The sequence below is a fragment of the Myotis daubentonii genome, chromosome 9 (assembly GCF_963259705.1).
Source record: "Myotis daubentonii chromosome 9, mMyoDau2.1, whole genome shotgun sequence".
Taxonomy (NCBI): domain Eukaryota; kingdom Metazoa; phylum Chordata; class Mammalia; order Chiroptera; family Vespertilionidae; genus Myotis; species Myotis daubentonii.
In genome coordinates this window covers 8270991-8289034 of record NC_081848.1, presented here as the reverse complement: position 1 = coordinate 8289034, position 18044 = coordinate 8270991, and the positions used below count along the sequence as shown (strand labels likewise).

The 18044-nt window shown below is 39.2% G+C and overlaps 1 protein-coding gene across 1 annotated transcript in view; it reads right to left on the bottom strand.

Annotated features, from left to right (window-relative positions):
* The window catches only part of DLAT (dihydrolipoamide S-acetyltransferase), a 32938-nt gene that overhangs the window by 3094 nt on the left and 11800 nt on the right, over positions 1–18044 (bottom strand). Inside the window, exons 8-13 of the mRNA XM_059707864.1 lie at positions 14031–14098; positions 13068–13160; positions 12633–12740; positions 7601–7716; positions 1186–1348; positions 266–402 (exon numbers count right to left, since the gene is read on the bottom strand). Of these exons, the coding sequence (XP_059563847.1) occupies positions 266–402; positions 1186–1348; positions 7601–7716; positions 12633–12740; positions 13068–13160; positions 14031–14098 (685 nt within the window). The remainder of the gene's footprint in view (positions 1–265; positions 403–1185; positions 1349–7600; positions 7717–12632; positions 12741–13067; positions 13161–14030; positions 14099–18044) is intronic.

Below are 18044 nucleotides of genomic sequence, written 5' to 3'. Positions count from 1 at the left end.
TATTTACTATATGCCTCTTCAAGAAAAAAGCATGGTGACCCCTAACTTATTTACTTAGAGTAAATAAGGCTTCCCATCTCAAAAAAGATTAACTGCATTTAGTAAAATAAGAAGAGTTGCTGCCCAGAGAAACTTCATTCTGTACTTAGGTCTGACTCTACCTAAAGTCCCAATAAGGCATGCCAATAAGTCTAAAACTAGACTCAAAAACAGGTATAATGTAATGAAAATGAACTTACAGCTCCCTCTCCATTTTGGCACTTACCCTTTCTCATTATCTGCGGGAACCAGCCTATCTTCTGAAGCACCAATGGCCAAAATACACGCCTGAGGCGGGTTAATAATAGCAGAGAAGTTCTTAATTCCAAACATTCCTAAATTGGAGATCGTAAAAGTGCCACCCTAGAGGGAAAAAATATCATGTTAATTGCTTGTCAACATAAAAAAAAGGACATTTTGAGCCGAAACCGGTTTGGCTCAGTGGATAGAGCGTCGGCCTGCAGACTGAAGGGTCCCAGGTTCGATTCCGGTCAAGGGCATGTACCTGGGTTGCGGGCACATCCCCAGTGGGAGATGTGCAGGAGGCAGCTGATCGATGTTTCTCTCTCATCGATGTTTCTAACTCTCTATCTCTCTCCCTTCCTCTCTGTGAAAAATCAATAAAATATATATTTTTTTAAAAAAGGACATTTTGTGAAAAATCCTTAAAGAAATCTTTTAAGAAAATCTTCTGAACTACCATTAAAAAAGAGAAGAAGAAAATAGAAGTATATAAAGTGACAGACATTAATTAACTTGACTGTGGTGATCATTTCATAATATATGTATATGTCAAAACATTAAGTTGCACACCTTAAATATATATAATTCTGCGTTGCTAATTATGTCATTAAAACTAAAAGGGGGGCGGGGGAGGCCCAAATGAAATACTCTTACTTAAAATATACACTCTTTACAATAACAATAAAAGTAGTTGTGTGGTTTTTGTACACAACTTGGAAAACATTATTTTTAGCCTTTAAAACATTATTTCTGGCCTTCAGAACTCAATTTTTCTTCATTTTTAGGACCTTGTGTCAGTGAGAACACAAGGCAGGAAAAAAAGGTGGAAAATGCAATAAAAACATAATGCCGACCTTAAAAATAACATAATTCTTAACATTCGTAAGGAAAATAACACTTTACCTGGAATTCATGTGGCTGTAGTTTACCCTCTCGTGCTTTGGTTGCTAAAGAAGCAACATCATTAGCAATGGTTTCCAGCCCCTTTATATGTGCATTAAATACAATAGGTGTGATGAGTCCTGCAGGAGTACTGACTGCAACACTGATATCGACAACATGATTTCTATTTAAAAAGAAAAACAAAAATCTCAGTGATCATCACCAGGCTAAGCAAGATTACTGATATTTACTTCAGTTTGTGCTACTGTTCAGCCAGATTTTTACATTCTGCTGTCTACCCCCTCCCCCCACACTTATACTTTTAATGTGTCAGTAGGTTGGTTTCACATGTATTCTCTAACTTTCTCATCTGCCTCAACTAACACATGGGTGTAGCTGGAGAAGACTTAGCATTCAGTGAGGAATTAAAAAAACACACAAAAAAACTCCTTGGATTCTGAGACGAAGTGGATTGGCTGGAGTTGAGTCTGCAAGCAGAGCTTGAGCAGATGAAAGGAAGAATGAAGGGAAAGGGCTGCATTGTGGGAGAAAGAGGAGTGTTCAGGATGTAGGGTGGTGGTGCATCAAACCACAAGATTCCCAATCTTTTCTACTCCATGAGCATCTCTATATTTGGGTCTCATCTCAGAATACATATATATTTTTAACAAAGAAAGTAAAATAAGTCACCAAAAAAACTAAACAAATGAACACCCCCCCCATAAGTATATTTAAATTTAGTTATCTAATTATTCAAAAAATAAAATTGATATATGTGCTATTATATTAACTCATTATTAACAAGATGTTGCAGCAGGTCTAATAATGGCTATAATTTTAAAGTAGTGATAAGCAAAACAATATTTTAACACACCTGCAACTATAGGTTGTGACATGAAAATAACTGAGTTTTACTGATCACCAGCACAGGTATTACCAATAGTTCTTTGATTTGTTTTCTACATGTTTAACAGGAGGAAACAATAAATTTCAGTTACAGGTGAGTGGAAAAGAATGATTCTTTGTCTCATCCAAGTTCTGTAACTCCTGAATTATATCTATACTAGTAGTATCCTTGGGTGTCCGTGAAAGGGTCCCTGATAAAGTGTTCTGCAATCGAGAAAAGTTAAAACTTCACATGAAGGAAAACTCCAGCTCATTCTAGGCACAAAGTTGAGAAGATTGTGGGTACCAAATCCCACAAAGGGCCCAAGCTGCCAGAGGCAGCAGGCTTTTGCCATCTGCAAAAAAGAGACCCACTCTAATAATAGTTTGTGGCTTTAGCAGTTGTAGCTGGGCTCTGTCCAAGATATCACACAGCAAATACTGCTTTCTTAGTTTGCTTTCTTAATTATCCTGTTATTACAATATTACTTATTTATAATCTTCCTAAGAGAGGACGGATGGTGTTTCCTATTTTGTTTACCACTGAATCAAGTAAACAGTACATGTTCAGTAAGTACTTATTGAATAGCTGTATGAACAAATGAATGCATAGTATTTGGTAAGAATTAACAATACTGAGAAACAGCCCTGCAACCTCAATCCTTTGATCTAAGCAGTGGTTCCTTCAGATACTCTTTAAAGGTTAAATATAAATTTACCCTATCACCCAACAATTCCACTTTGAGGAATCTACCAAAGAAAAATGAAAACATGTCAACACAAATTGTATGCAGATGTTCATAGCAGCCCTCTCAAAGAGATGTCTGTGTTTTGACCCTGGAATCTACCAATGTGACCTATTTAGTAAAAGGTCTTTGTAGGTGTAAATAGGATCTTGAGATCATATCATCCTGGATTATCTGGGTGGACCCTAAATCCAATGCCAAGTCTCCTTGTAAGAAACAGAAGGGAAGACACAAACAGAGGAGACCATGTGAAAATGTAGCCAGAGGTAAGAATTATGCAGCCACAAGCCAAGGAATGCCTAGAGCCACCAGACTTGGAAAAAGCAAGAACAGATTCTCCCCTACAGCCTGTGGAGGGAGCAGAGCGCTGCTAACTTCTTGATTTCAGACTTCTGGCCTTCAGAACTCATAATAAATTTTTGCTTTAAGTGACCAATTTTGTATAATTTGTAATGGCAGCCCTAGGAAACTAGTATAGTGTGTAAGGAATAGTAAGACCCTCTGATGTTCTCCAAGAATGGTGTGACCAAGGAGAAAGTCAGAATCAGTAGATAACCTGATATGTTTGATAGGACTGAAAAATGGTTTAGAGTTCTTTTGGGGTGTTTCAGAAAGAATTCATGATGCGTACACAGAACACTAGCTGGCTGGTAAGCAATCTTTAAAAGCAGTTAGGAGACTGGGGAGCCTTTTTTCAGGCTGACTGGTCATAGAGTAAAAAAGCAGAGATCCCCCAACCCTGGCTTCTGTTCACACAGCTCCAGTTCATTCTGCCCTCCCTCTGCCAGAGCCCAAGGCTATGCAACTATATAATGGAGGTATCTCAGAGAACCCAAAGCAAGAGAATGAGTGTTTCAAGCTGCCATTAATTCTGAAGTAGCAACTTGGGATTTTAGATTAAAAGAATACTTTGAGGCAAATGCAGAAGTGAAAAGACAACCAAGAACATCCACCTCAGGTGACTGGGGAGGCTGAGCCACTGGGGCCTATAGGACACCTAGCACACAAAGCCATTCTATCAACACAGGGAAGCAGCTAAACTGCAGGGACAAAGAAACATGTCACAAATGAAAGAAATGGAGGAAAGCAAACTACTGGATATAGAGTTCAAAACCAGGGTTATAAGATTACTCAAGAATCTTCTAGAAACCTCTGAGAAATTTAGTGAGACCTTCAAGGATATGAAAAAGGACCAATTAGAAATTAAGCATACACTGACTGAAATAAAGAATAATATACAGAGGTCCAACAGCAGTCTAGAGGATCCCAAGAATCAAGTCAAAGATTTGAAATACGAAGAAGCAAAAAACACCTAACCGGAAAAGCAAAAAGAAAAAAGAATCCAAAAATACGAAGATCGCCAAAACTGGTTTGGCTCAGTGGATAGAGCGTCGGCCTGCGGACTGAAGGGTCCCGGGTTCGATTCCGGTCAAGGGCATGTACCTGGGTTGCGGGCACATCCCCGGTAGGGGATGTGCAAGAGGCAGCTGATCGATGTTTCTCTCTCATCGATGTTTCTAGCTCTCTATCTCTCTCCCTTCCTCTCTGTAAAAAATCAATAAAATATATTTAAAAAAAAAAAAAAAAACAAAAAACAAAAATACGAAGATAGTGTAAGGAGCCTCTGGGACAGCTTCCAGCGTGCCAACATCAGAATTATGGGGGTGCCAGAAGAATAGAGAGAGCAAGATATTGAAAACCTATTTGAAGAAATAATGACAGAAAACTTCCCCTAACTGGTGAAAGAAATAGACTTACAAGTCCAGGAAGCGCAGAGAACCCCAAACAAAAGGAATCCAAAGAGGACCACACCAAGACACATCATCATTAAAATGCCAAGGGCAAAAGACAAAGAATCTTAAAAGCAGCAAGAGAAAAACAGTTACCTACAAGGGAATACCCATACGACTGTCAGCTGATTTCTCAACAGAAACTATGCAGGCCAGAAGGGAATGGCAAGAAATATTCAAAGTGATGAATGCCAAGAACCTACAACCAAGATTACTTTATCCAGCAAAGCTATCATTCAGAATTGAAGGTCAGATAAAGAGCTTCACAGATAAGAAAAAGCTAAAGGAGTTCATCACCACCAAACCAGTATTATATGAAATGCTAAAAGGTATTCTTTAAGAAGAGGAAGAAGAAGAAAAAGGTAAAGATAAAAAATTATGAACAAAGTGACAACAAATACATATCAACCAGTGAATCTAAAAAGCAAGTGAATAAAAATATGATGAACAGGATAAACTGGTGAATATAATAGAATCAGGGGCATAGAAAGGGAGTGGACTGACAATTCTTGGGGAGAAGGTGGTGTGTGGGGTGCGCGAAGAGACTGGACAAAAATCGAACACCTATGGACAAGGACAATGGGGGGGAAGGGTATGGGGTGGGGTGGGAACCGGGTGGAGGGGAGCTATGGGGAGAAAAAAGAGGAACAACTATAATAATCTGAACAATAAAGACTTATTAAAAAAAAAAAAAAAAAAAAGCAGTCGTGGCTGCACAGGCAACTTTGTGTTGCTTTAATAATTCAGGATAGTTTCTGCACGAGATGCCCACAGATTCAGAGTGTGATAAAAGAAATGATGAGGCTCGACCGTGTTGGGGATGCTGTAAATGTGAGTTGGTGTGTGGCCATCAGGGATCACCAGGTCCAGGGAGTGGCAGCTGTACAGGCTCTGTGACTTTTATGGTGATTTTTCAATGTTACAGCTTTAGAGAGCAAAGAAGTAAAAACAAAACAAAACAAGAAGGTGCAAACAAACAAAAAAGCAGTTAGGTGTTAGGCCAGTGGTCGGCAAATTCATTAGTCAACAGAGCCAAATATCAACAGTACAATGACTGAAATTTCTTTTGAGAGCCAAAATTTTTAAACTTAAACTATATAGGTAAGTACATTGTCAAAATGGCTACCATCAACAAATCAATAAAGGACAAGTGTTGGTGAAGATGTGGAGAAAAGGGAACCCTAGTGCACAGCTGGTGGGAATGCAGACTGGTGCAGCCATTATGGTAAAACAGTATGGAGTTTCCTCAAAAAATTAAATATGGAACTGCCATTTGACCCAGCGAGCCCATTTCTAGAAATATATCCTAAGAAAACAGAAACACCGATCAGAAAGAATATATGCACCCCTATATTCATAGCAGCACAATTTATAACAGCTAAGATTTGGAAACAGCCAAGTGCCCCTCAGTAGATGAGTGGATAAAAAAAAAGCTGTGATACAGCCCTAGCCAGTTTGGCTCAGTGGACAGAGCATTGGCCTGTGGACTGAATGGTCCCGGGTTCAATTCTGGTCAAGGGTACATGCCCAGGTTGCGGGCTTGATCCCCAGAAGGGGACAAGCAGGAGGCGGCCAATCAATGATTCTCTCTCATCATCTCTTCTCCCTTCCTCTCAGAAATCAATTTAAAAAATAATAAAAAGCTGTGGGACATTTGCACCTTTTGAGACAGCATGGAGGGACCTGGAGAGTATCATGATAAGTGAAATACCAGGAAGTCAGTCAGAGAAAGACAAGTATCATATGGTCTCACTCCTATGTGGAATCTAATTAACAAAATAAACTGATGAACAGAGAGGATCCAGTGACATGGAAGCATAGGACAGAATGCAGAATCTCAGAGGGGAGGCAGGGAAGGGTGGGTGGATGGGAGGCAATCAACCAAAGACCTGTATGTACTAGTATATGCATAACCCATGGACACAGACATTTAGGTGGTGAAAGCCTGGGGGGGTGGGGGGGTGGGATAGATAGCTGGAGGTGGTTAATGGTGGAAGAAAGAGGACATGTAATACTTTTAACAAGATTAAAAAATAAAATTAATGGGGGGAAAATATCCTCGCATGAGGATTATAAATAAAATAAAAGCAGTTAGGTTAGTATTCAAAGCATACTAAACATTTTAGTCATAAACAAAATCTGTGCTATAATTTATTTCGTAAGATGATGGGTGGGTGGGAGTGTTTAGGGAGGGTACAATAAAGTTAAATCTTAATTCTTCTTTAATAGGAAATCATTCAGTAAAGTAAAAGAAATGAAAAAAAAATTCATTATGAAGGTAAATACCAAAAGAAATAACAGTTTAAAATCTGTGTTTGCCTCTTGGGAGTGGACTTCAGATTAAAGGCTGAGCAGGTCCCTGTAAGCCATGCAGCAATATTTTAACATATATACTATTATTTTAATAAAAATTAAATTAATAATATTTAAAAGCCTACATAATAGGAAAAGCCTAGGCTTAGAAGTCAGAATCCTGGTTTCTGAGCACAGTTCTACTATTAACATAATAACTCAGGGATAGTTATTTAACTCACAAATCCTCAGTTTCTTCGTCTAGAAAATGGGAGTGAAGCACCTAGCTCATAAGGTGGTCATAGGATTAAATGAGACAATATGTGAAAGACACGGTGCCACCTCTAGTCACATGTCACCATAACATTAATAAAACTGTTTTTTGGTTTGTTTTCAAATTTGTCCCCCCTCTAAAGTTTAGCAGAACTAGTGAACAAAAAATATATCACTTTCCTTTGTAAGAATCATTATCAACTTAACTTTAAATATATATATACACTCATTTCCCTTTATAGAGCTCATACAAAGAATCTGTAGTCTTTACTATGTAAACTTAGGCCTGTCTCATAAATAGTTCTATGCCGTTTACAAATTGTTTTACCTATGGCAGTTATAGTCCTCCCTGTATTCCATTTCTCCTTACCCTACACGCCTAGGTATACATTAGATAACACAACAAAACTGCTGATGGATATACACCTTCCCCAGCAGTGTTATACTTACTGTCTTATAACTGTGTCCAGCCAAGAAGAATTTGCTTCAGGAACTTTTAAACATGCCAAAGCTGAAGCTTTTATGAGGAAGTCATTGACAGAAATTTTGCTTTTCCCTTCTAACATCTGCAAAGACAAGAAGCCATTGTTTTTTAAATTATCTTCCCAAATACTGAAATTATATAATCTTGGGAAAGGAGATGGGAGAGGGATTTAAAAATGTTCTGAAGGGGAAAGGATGAAAAAATATACTCAGGTGAGGATTAAAAATAATCCTACATACTAAAAGGCTAATATGCAAATCAACCAAACGGCGGGATGACCGGTTGCTATGACACACACTGACCACCAGGGGGCAGATGCTCAATGCAGGAGCTGCCCTCTGTTGGTCAGTGCGCTCCCACAGGGGGAGTGCCGCTCAGCTGGAAGCTGGGCTCATGGCTGGCGAGCACAGCAGCAGTCGCGGGAGCCCCTCTCGCCTCCGCAGCAATGCTAAGGATGTCTGACTGCTGGCTTAGACCCTTGGATAGCAGACCTAAGCAGTCAGTCCGACATCCCCCGAGGGCTCCCAGATTGTGAGAGGGCACAGGCCAGGCTGAGGGACCCTCTACCCCCTGAGTGCACAAATTTCATGCACTGGGCCTCTAGTAATGATAATAAACAAACAAACAAATAAGATTATTCACCATGACATAATTGGATTTGTTCCAGGAATGCAAGGTTGCTTTAACATTATTACACTAATGTAATAATGTCTTAATAGGATATAGGACTACAACCACAAGACCATTTAAGAGACACAGAAAAGCATTTGACAAAATTCAACAATTCTTCATGATAAGAACATTCAACAAACTAGAAACAGAAGGTAACTTCTTGATGATAGCAGATCTACAAAAACTCCACAATCATCATCATATTTCACTGGGGTAAGAATTATTTCCCCCTAAGATCAAGAATAAGACAAAGTGTCCACTCTTGCCGCTTCTATTCAACATTGCACTAGATGTGCAAGCCAGAGAAGTGAGATAGTAAAAGGAAATAAAAGGCGTCCAGATTAGAAAGCAAAACTATCTTTATTTGCAGATGACATGACTTTGTATATAGAAAATCCCAAGGAACACACTAAAAACCAATGTTTTAAGAGACAAGATCAATATACAAAAGTCAATTTGTATTTTTATACAATAGTAACAAACTATCTGAAAAATTTATAACAGTATTAAAAAGAAAATACCTAGGAAAAAATTTAATAAAAGAAGTGCAAAAGCTTGTACTCTAAAACTACAAAAATCATTGAAATTGAAGAACTAAATAAATGAAAAGACATCCCGTGCTCATCTTAATATCCCTAACCCTTATAGGAAATATCCAGAATAGGCAAATCTATAAGATGGAAAGTAGATTAGTGGTGGTTTAGGGCTATGGTTATAGCTGGAAGGTGTATGGTTTCATTTTGGGATGATGAAAATATTCTAAAATTTATTGTGATGACTTGTCATACAACTATGAATATACTAAGACCCAGTGAATTGTAAACTTTAAATGGGTGAATGGCATGCTATTTAATTATATCTGAATAAACAATTTAATATCTCTATATATAAAAGCCCAGCAGAACAGAACAACTGGTCGACCAGTCGCTATGATGTGCACTGACCACCAGGGGGCAGACACTCAGGATCTGCCACCTGTGGTCAGTGCGCTCCCACAGTGGAAGCGCTGCTAGGCTGACCGGGATGAGCAGTGCTCCCACAGCGGGCAATCCCCACAGGCCACACCCCCTACCAGGGCATGAATCCGTGCACTGGGCCACTAGTAATTAAATAAAATAATATACTGGACATATATTTTTCATGCCTAATTCACAAATATATTATAAAACAGCTTTAACATTTTGACAATGAAAGTCTGTCATCATCTATGACCCCTGAGGCCAGTTACAAAGTTGTGCTGATGCTTCACTGCTTCATTTATCCGTTCTTGCACCTAATATTTGAGAGTCTACTCTGTTGTGCGTATAACTCTAAAGCCCTGGATATAAAACAATGAAAAAAAAAAGTATATAAATTCTATTATCAGCCCTAGCTGGTTTGGCTTGGTGGATAGAGCATCGGCCTGCGAACTGAAGGGTACTGGGTTCGATTCTGGTCAAGGGCACATGCCCTGGTTGTGGGCTCAATCCCCAGTAGGGGGTGTGTAAGAGGCAGCTGATCAAAGATTCTCTCTCATCATTGATGTTTCTCTCTCTCTGCTTTCCTCTCGGAAATCAAAAAAAAAAAAAAATATATATATATCTTTTTAAATATATTTTGATTTTTTACAGAGAGGAAGGGAGAGGGAGAGGGATAGAGAGTTAGAAACATCGATGAGATAGAAACATCGATTCAGCTGCCTCCTGCACACCCCCCCACTGGGGATGTGCCCGCAACCCAGGTACATGCCCTTGACCAGAATCGAACCTGGGACCCTTCAGTCCGCAGGCCGACGCTCTATCTGCTGAGCCAAACCAGCTAGGGCAATAAAAATATATTTTTTAAAAAATTCTATTATCAGGTAGCTTACAGTTTAAAGGGGATGAATAGATAATAAGATAAACATATAGACATTATTAAGAGCTAAGGAGAAAAATAAAGCTGGGTAAAAGAACTAAAGAGAGAACTTATTTACCTCATTCCTCTTCCCTTAACTTTAGAGCAGCAGTTCTCAACCTGTGGATGGAGACCCCTTTGGCGGTCAAACGACCTTTCCACAGGGGTCGTCCTGCATATCAGATATTTACATTACGATTCATAACAGTAGCAACATTACAGTTATGAAGTAGCAACGAAAACAATTTTATGGCTGGGTCACAACATGAGGAACTGTATTTAAAGGGCCAAAAGGTTGAGAACCACTGCTTTAGAGTAAGATGACCAGAGAAAACGAGGTAATGTTAAATCAAATCCTTCAGGAAGAGCAGGAGGAACCCAGGTAGATACTAGAGGAAGCATAGCCCATGCAGAGGGAACAGCATGTAGGTGTACAGGTAGGATGCTGAGGAATAGCAAGGCAACTATTGTGTCTTCAGCAGAGCGAGCAAGTGGGAAAGTAGTAGAAGAGCAAGTCAGAGAGGTTATAGACAGCCTATATAAGGACCCTACGCCACTCAAGAAGTGTGGTTCTTACTTTTCAATTCTTGAAAATATTTTTCATCTTCCTGTCTCCTACTTCATTCTTTTTAAAAAAAAAAAAAATTTTTCTTTATTGATTTTTTTTTAAAATATATTTTAGTGATCCTCTACAGAGAGGAAGGGAGAGAGACAGAGTTAGAAACATCGATGAGAGAGAAACATCGATCAGCTGCCTCCTGCACATCTCCCACTGGGGATATGCCCGCAACCCAGGTACATGCCCCTGACCGGAATCGAACCTGGGACCCTTCAGTCCGCAGGCCAACGCTCTATCCACTGAGCCAAACCGGCCTCGGCTGATTTTTTTTTTATAGAGAGGAAGGGAGAGGGATAGAGAGCTAGAAACATCGATGAGAGAGAAACATCGATCAGCTGCGTCTTGCATACCCCCAACTGGGGATGTGCCCACAACCAAGGTACATGCCCTTGGCTGGAATCGAACCCGAGACCCTTCAGTCTGCAGGCCGATGCTCTATCCACTGAGCCAAACCAGTCAGGGCCTACTTCATTCTTAATACAAACCTCTAGTCTAGTAAATCTAACATTAATTTTTCTTAAAATATTGCTAACATCATGTCACTATTACTTAATGTTTAATTCATCAAGTCCAACTTCTTCTGCTTATAAATCAAGGTATTTCCCTAAACTAACAACTGTATCCACTCTAGAAAAGGTAACCTATCTCCTACATATGCTATCCTTATTTCCCTTAAAAAAAAAAAGTCCTAGCCAGTTTGGCTCAGTGGATAGAGTGTCGGCCTGTGGACTAAAGGGTCCTGGACTCAATTCCAGTCAAGGGCACACACCTTGGTTGCAGGCTCCTCCCCGGCCTGGGCCCTGGTCAGGGCTGGTGCAGGAGGCAACCAATCGATGTGTTTCTTTCACATCCATGTTTCCGTCTTTCCCTCTCCCATTCTCTCTAAAAAAATCAATGTAAAAATATGCTCAGGTGAGGACTAAAAAAAAAAAATTTTTTGATTTTAAGGGGGTGGGGGGAAGGGAGGGAGAACGGGAAAGGAGGAGTGGAGAGAGGGAAAACTTTCTTCAACATTTTTGCCAGTCCAAACACTTCCTATTCTCCACAGTTCAACCAAGTGTTTCCTACACCATTCTGAATTCCCCAACTGCTTTCACTTGTCTCCCCATTCTCAGAACTCCGGTAACACTTAACAATGTAATCTAGCAGGCCAGGGGCATTACCACAGAGACTGATCTACAAATGAATATTTTACTTTAATAAAAACTGCCTCCTGCCCTAGCCGGTTCCGCTCAGTGGATAGAGCCTGCGAACTGAAAGGTCCCAGGTTCAATTCTGGTCAAGGGCACAGGCCTGGGTTGTGAGCTCAATCTCTAGTGGGGGACTTGCAGGAGGCAGACGATCAATGAATCTCTCTCATCATAGATGTTTCTATCTCTCTCTCCCTCTTCCTCTCTGAAATAAATAAAAATATATTTTAAAAAATTGCCTCTCTCTTTTTCACATGCATGATCTTAATTAGATAAGCTCATGGAGAAGGACTATGCCTTATGCTGCGTTCCCAAAAGTGCCTTATGCTAAACACTATGTAAAGTGTTTGGTACTTAACTATAAACACAAAGTAAACACACTGTATCTTATCTATCAAAGGACTCAGTAGTCTCATAGAATCATAGTGACTCTGCTAGGCTAAAATGGATCCAAGGCAAAGTCAACTATAAATGACAGGCTTTAATCAAGGGTTAGAAAAATGAAATTTCTCCAGGACAGTTTTTCCAAGTTAAAATTAAGATGACACCCATTTTCCATCAACTGGCATACTGTTACAAAAGATATGGGCAAAAATGTCAATGTTCAGTGGTTTATAGAGTTGGAATTTCCAGACCTTTTACCTTATTAAGTTCTTTCCGTACCAGCAAAACTTCTCCCATATTGACATCAATAGAAAGGTAATAATGAGGTATGGTTTGCTTGGATTGCATTAACCGCTGTGCAATAACCTGAAACCAAAGAGATTCACAAGTCAATTATCTTGAGTTGAGGTGAGACTTTAATTCAGGATTCTGTTTGCCTCATTACAATGTTCCTGGTAATGTTTACCTCAAAAGCATTATTAGAATTGGAAGACAGAGGACTATACCGTACCTTAGCCCCTTCTAACATTTTTAATCAGAACAGTGTTTACCCCAAGTATGTAACTGGCCAAACCAAACATCTCTTAAACTAATCATCTAAGACTGCCAACTAAAAAAAAGTCCATTTCAAACTATGGATGCAATGAAGATGCTCCCACCGCCTCAGTTCCAGATTTATGATAATACTCTTACTCGACGAATGTTGCTGACTGGGATATCTGTGAAGACACCTGTAGGTACTGGTGCCACTCCTGGAGCTGGGGGGGGCACGGCAGCTGCTGGAGCCTATGAGAAAGTAAAAAAGCTCTTAGTGACTGTGGCCCAACCTTAGCATAAGCAAATGGAAACAACTACTAATGACTCTTGTACAGATGACAAAATACAAATTAAAAGGCTAATAAAAAAATAGCTATTTCTATCCCAGGTGCAAAAGGGATTCAAATTTGGACATGCTTAAGAGTTTTGATTTTAATTTTTATACTTAGAATTCTGTAATCATGTTTTAAGTATCACTGTTCTTTGAGCCAGAGTATGTATAATGAGTAGTTTATGTGAAAATAATTTTTAAAAAATACATTTTCATTGATTTCAGAGAGGAAGAGAGATAGAAACATCAATGATGAGAGAATCATTGATTGGCTGCCTCTTGCATGCCCCACACTGGGGGATTGAGCCTGTAACCAGGAGGTACAGTTTGATTCCCAGTCAGGGCACGTGCCTGGGTTGCAGGCTCAATCCCCAGTAGGGGTCATACATAAGGCAGCCCATTAATGATTCTCTCTCATCACTGATGTTTCTCTCTCTCTTCCTCTCCCTTCCTCTCTGAAATCAATAAAAATATATTTTAAAAATTAAATAAAAATAGGGCCTGAATGGAAAAAAGAGGATGTGCTAGAAAAAAAATGTAGTGTCACTATTAAAAAACAAAACAAAAACAATTTGGAATGCATGTCAATTTAGTGTCTCATCTTTGCTTTTATAGATGAATGACATCATATTCAAATCCATATACTACTAACCCCTGACATCAGGCAAAAGAAAACACAGTTCTGATTAAGCTATTTCATTCATATATAATGTATGAAAGGGGCTAATAGACTGGACAAAGCACTTTTCAGGGGACAAACTGGAAAAAAAAAAGCCAATGTAACTCACAGGAGCAGCTTTAGTAGGCACAAAAGAGTCGATGTCCTTCTTGATGATTCTGCCTTCTGGTCCCGTCCCTGGAAGAGATTCATAAATATCAATCCCACAGACAACAGCCTACTGTTGGTTCCTCAAGGAGACCAACGCTGTGATTCTGAGCGCAAGTTCCTAAGGTTCTCTACCAAAGGCTGAAGGGATCACAGCCTTAACCCTGCCCTCTCAAGTTCCTAGAAATACCAGCTTTTGTGGATTGTTACTTTTAATTTACAGAGTGCTCTTGCTTGATCTGTAGTGGTTTATTACTATTTTTTAAATATATTTTTACTTATTTCAAAGGAGAAGGGAGAGGGGGAGAGAGATAGAAACATCAATGATAATGTCCTATCTGGTTTGGCTCTGTGGATAGAGCATAAGCCCAAGGACTGAAGGACTCCAGGTTCGATTCTCGTCAAGGGCACATGCCCAGGTTGCGGACTCAATCCCCAGTAGGGGTCGTGATGTTTCTTTTCTTTTTTAAAATATATTTTTTATTGATTTCAGAAAGGAAGGGAGAGAAAGGGATAAAAACATTAATGATGAGAGAAAATCATTGATGGGCTGCCTCCTGCACACCCCACACTGGGGATCATGCCCACAACTGGGCATGTGCCCTGACCAGGAGTCAAACCATGACCTCCTGGTGCATAGGTCGAGGCTCAACCACTGAGCCATGCCTGCTGGGCAAAAGTGATTCTTTTTAACTATAGCAAGTATTCCTCTCTTGAAGTTTTATCTACTTAAATTGTACTTTATTTTTTCATCTCCTTTACTTTCAAATTGGGAAATACCAGCATAAGGGTAATGCTGAGTACAATTTATACCTCTAAAAGGAAGTTTAAGTGCCTCTTCCTGGTTAGCTCAAAAAAACTTCTTTCTGAACCATTAAATAGATCTCATTTGGGTTCTAGATTCATTTGACCATAAAGAGCCCAGGTAGTGTGCTCAGTGGTTGAGCGTTGAGTCTGATTCTGGGTCAGGGCACATGCCTGGGTTGCAGGCTAGATCCCCAATAGGGAGTGTGCAGGAGGTAGCCAATTAATGATTGATGTCTCTCTCTGAAATCAATTAAAAAAAAAGAAAAGAACTCCCTTTGTACAGAGTCAACAGTTATGGTAACAACTGTGTTAGATAAATCAGGCAAGTTAATATTTTTACCCCAAAACCATGATCTTATCTGTGGAACTATTCATTTCTTATGTGGTCTCCATTTTTCACAACTTTCCCAGAGTAGTCAAGGGTCTAAGTCTAAACTGGCCTGTGTTGGAGACTCTGAAGGAAATAGGTGTAATGTCATACATAAGGAAAGATCTTCAAAGTTCTTACTAGAGTTTATTTTTAATTTCCTTCCGCCTCCCATCCACAACCTCTTTAGGTTTAACTTCAGACCCAAGTAGTAAATAATCCTGAACCTTAATTCTAAGGAGATTCAGAATTTAGTTATTAAAATACCTTTTACAATGGCCCACTTCTAGAAAAAATTTGGTCAAATTGATTCATCTTCCCCCAAGGCAGACTTTTAAAAGGATTCACGTTGTATGAAGTTCGTCCCAACTCCTTTCCTTCATTATGAAAATTGAGTTGGCTAGGATTGTGTTTATCCTCACCAGGCGCTCTAGAACAGAGGTAGCAGTACCCCTATTAGATTCCCCTCCTTTTAAAGACAGAAGAAACCATAACCGCCCCTTACAACCAAGGCCGATCGGACACTGCAACCCCTCAAAAGAAGGAAAGCTGTAGCACTGCCTCGCCTATGCTAACCTTCAGCCACCTAACTATTTGCCTATCTCCCCGGGAAGGCACAACAGGCCATCATAAAGCAATACTGGTAAAGGGAAGAAAACTAGACTAGGACAAGAATGTACGGTTGTTGTCAAATATAAACTAAACAAATAGCTATAGTCACTTCAGTCTCATCTGTAGGAGAGAGACTATAATACCAGTTCCTGCTCACAGGATAAAATGGGATAGTGACAAAATTTCAGGTTATGTAAAGTACAGCATAGGGAATACAGTCAATAATAATGTAATAACTATGTATGATGTCAGATGGGTACTAGACTTATCAGGGTAACCACTTTGTAAGGTATATAAATGTCTAACCACTATGTTGAACACCAAAAACTAATACAATATTGTATGTCAACAGCAATTGAAAAAAAAAAAATTTTTTTCAAGTGGGATAGTGATGTGAAAGTGCTTTGCATCAAAAAAATATAAAACAATATGGCTAGCTTTGTGACAAATCAAACTTTGAACATAAGGGTTTAGGATTTAAAAGTTTCTCCCCAAATGATTACATTTTGGTCAAATTTGCTAAGTAATCTGTCCTTCCAGAGAGATTGAGCCCAACAACCAATGGCTAATGACTTAATTAACCACTAAGACTCCCGAGCCCTGGCTGGGTACCTCAGTTGGTTAGAACATTGTCCCATAGGCCAAGGTTTCAGGTTTGATCCTCAGTCAGGCACATATAAGAAGCAACCAAAGAATGCAAAAAATAGGTGGAACAACAAATCGATGTGTCTCTCTCTCCAATAAAAATTAAAACAATATTCTTGAATAATGAGATTTGGTGAGTTTCTAGGTTGGTGAACACATCACTCTGCTGGGAGAGTGGTGCTCCCAGAGAGGGCATGGAAGCTCTGCAACCCATCCCATCCCCACCCCACCCCACGCCTTGTCCTATGTACTTCTTCTATTTGACTGTTTCTGAGTTGTATCCTTTACAATAAAATGTAATAGTAAGTAAAGTGCTTTCCTGAGTTCTGTGAATCATTCTAGTACATTACTGCACCAGGGGGAGAGGGGTGTTAAGAACTCCTGATTTACAGCCAATAGGTCAGGAGTCTGGTGGTCCTAGGACTTGCAACTGGTATCTGAAGTAGGAGAGTCTCATGGGACTGAGCCCTTAATCCTGTGGAGTCTGACGCTCACTCTGGATAGTTAGTGTCATGATAGGATTGAATTATTGGATACCCAGTTGGTGTTGTAGAACTGATTGTCAGTGTGGAAAAAATACATTTGATGTCAGAAAACACCACACAATCAATGATCCTCTCAGCTCACTTATTCTAAACCTCCCCCCCACCCCCTGTAAAATTTATTTGACCTCATCAAGCCCTTCATTCCACTGACTCCTCTGTTCTCATCATCCATTATTTCCTTTTGTCTTCAGTTCCTCCTTACCCATTTTACACCCTATGGATCATTGTTATAATCACTTCCTGATCAAACTCCAAAATGTCAGCCTTCACAGTGCCAGCACCAGAGTTGCATAACACTAGAAAGACTGAAATTTAGTATATACCTATATTGCCCAAAAGCAGTCAAAATGACTGCATTGTGAAAGAATAATATCGGTGCACTCTTCACTTATGTTCCTTAGCTTTTCCAATAACTCACTTCTATTCGACATTTCTTTCATGAATTTAGGGCACAAAAGAAATAAAATAAACAACTTATTAGAACAAGTATCACTGCATAAAGATTCGAATAACAAGTACTAGTTTAGCTTATTGAGCAACTGCAACTTATCAAGTATTGACAATTTATCATGTACTTGTATGTTATCATGTGACGGTAATCGAAAAAAAATGAAAACTGTTATTTCAATACAGAGCCGAACTGGTCATATAAGAAATTTACTCAATTCAATAATAAGAGTTAAAATTTCCCAAGTAGTCAAAATGACTGCTTTTGGGCAATATAGGTATAACACATATATATATATACCGGAAATGAAGGAGGTAACTACAATTATTAATAAACGCATTTATATGTTGTACAAAGTCACAAAATTCTAAGACATTGTGTCCTTATATACATAATTGTTTTTCTAATTGAAATTAAAAAGCAGTCAAAATGACTTCCTTGGGCAATCTAGTGTTAATGTTGCTGAAATTATGTTTTCCTTGAACTCACTTTCCCAATCTCTGAGAACACTCACAACCTAACCTCAAACCTAGCCACACTCATTCTCCAGCT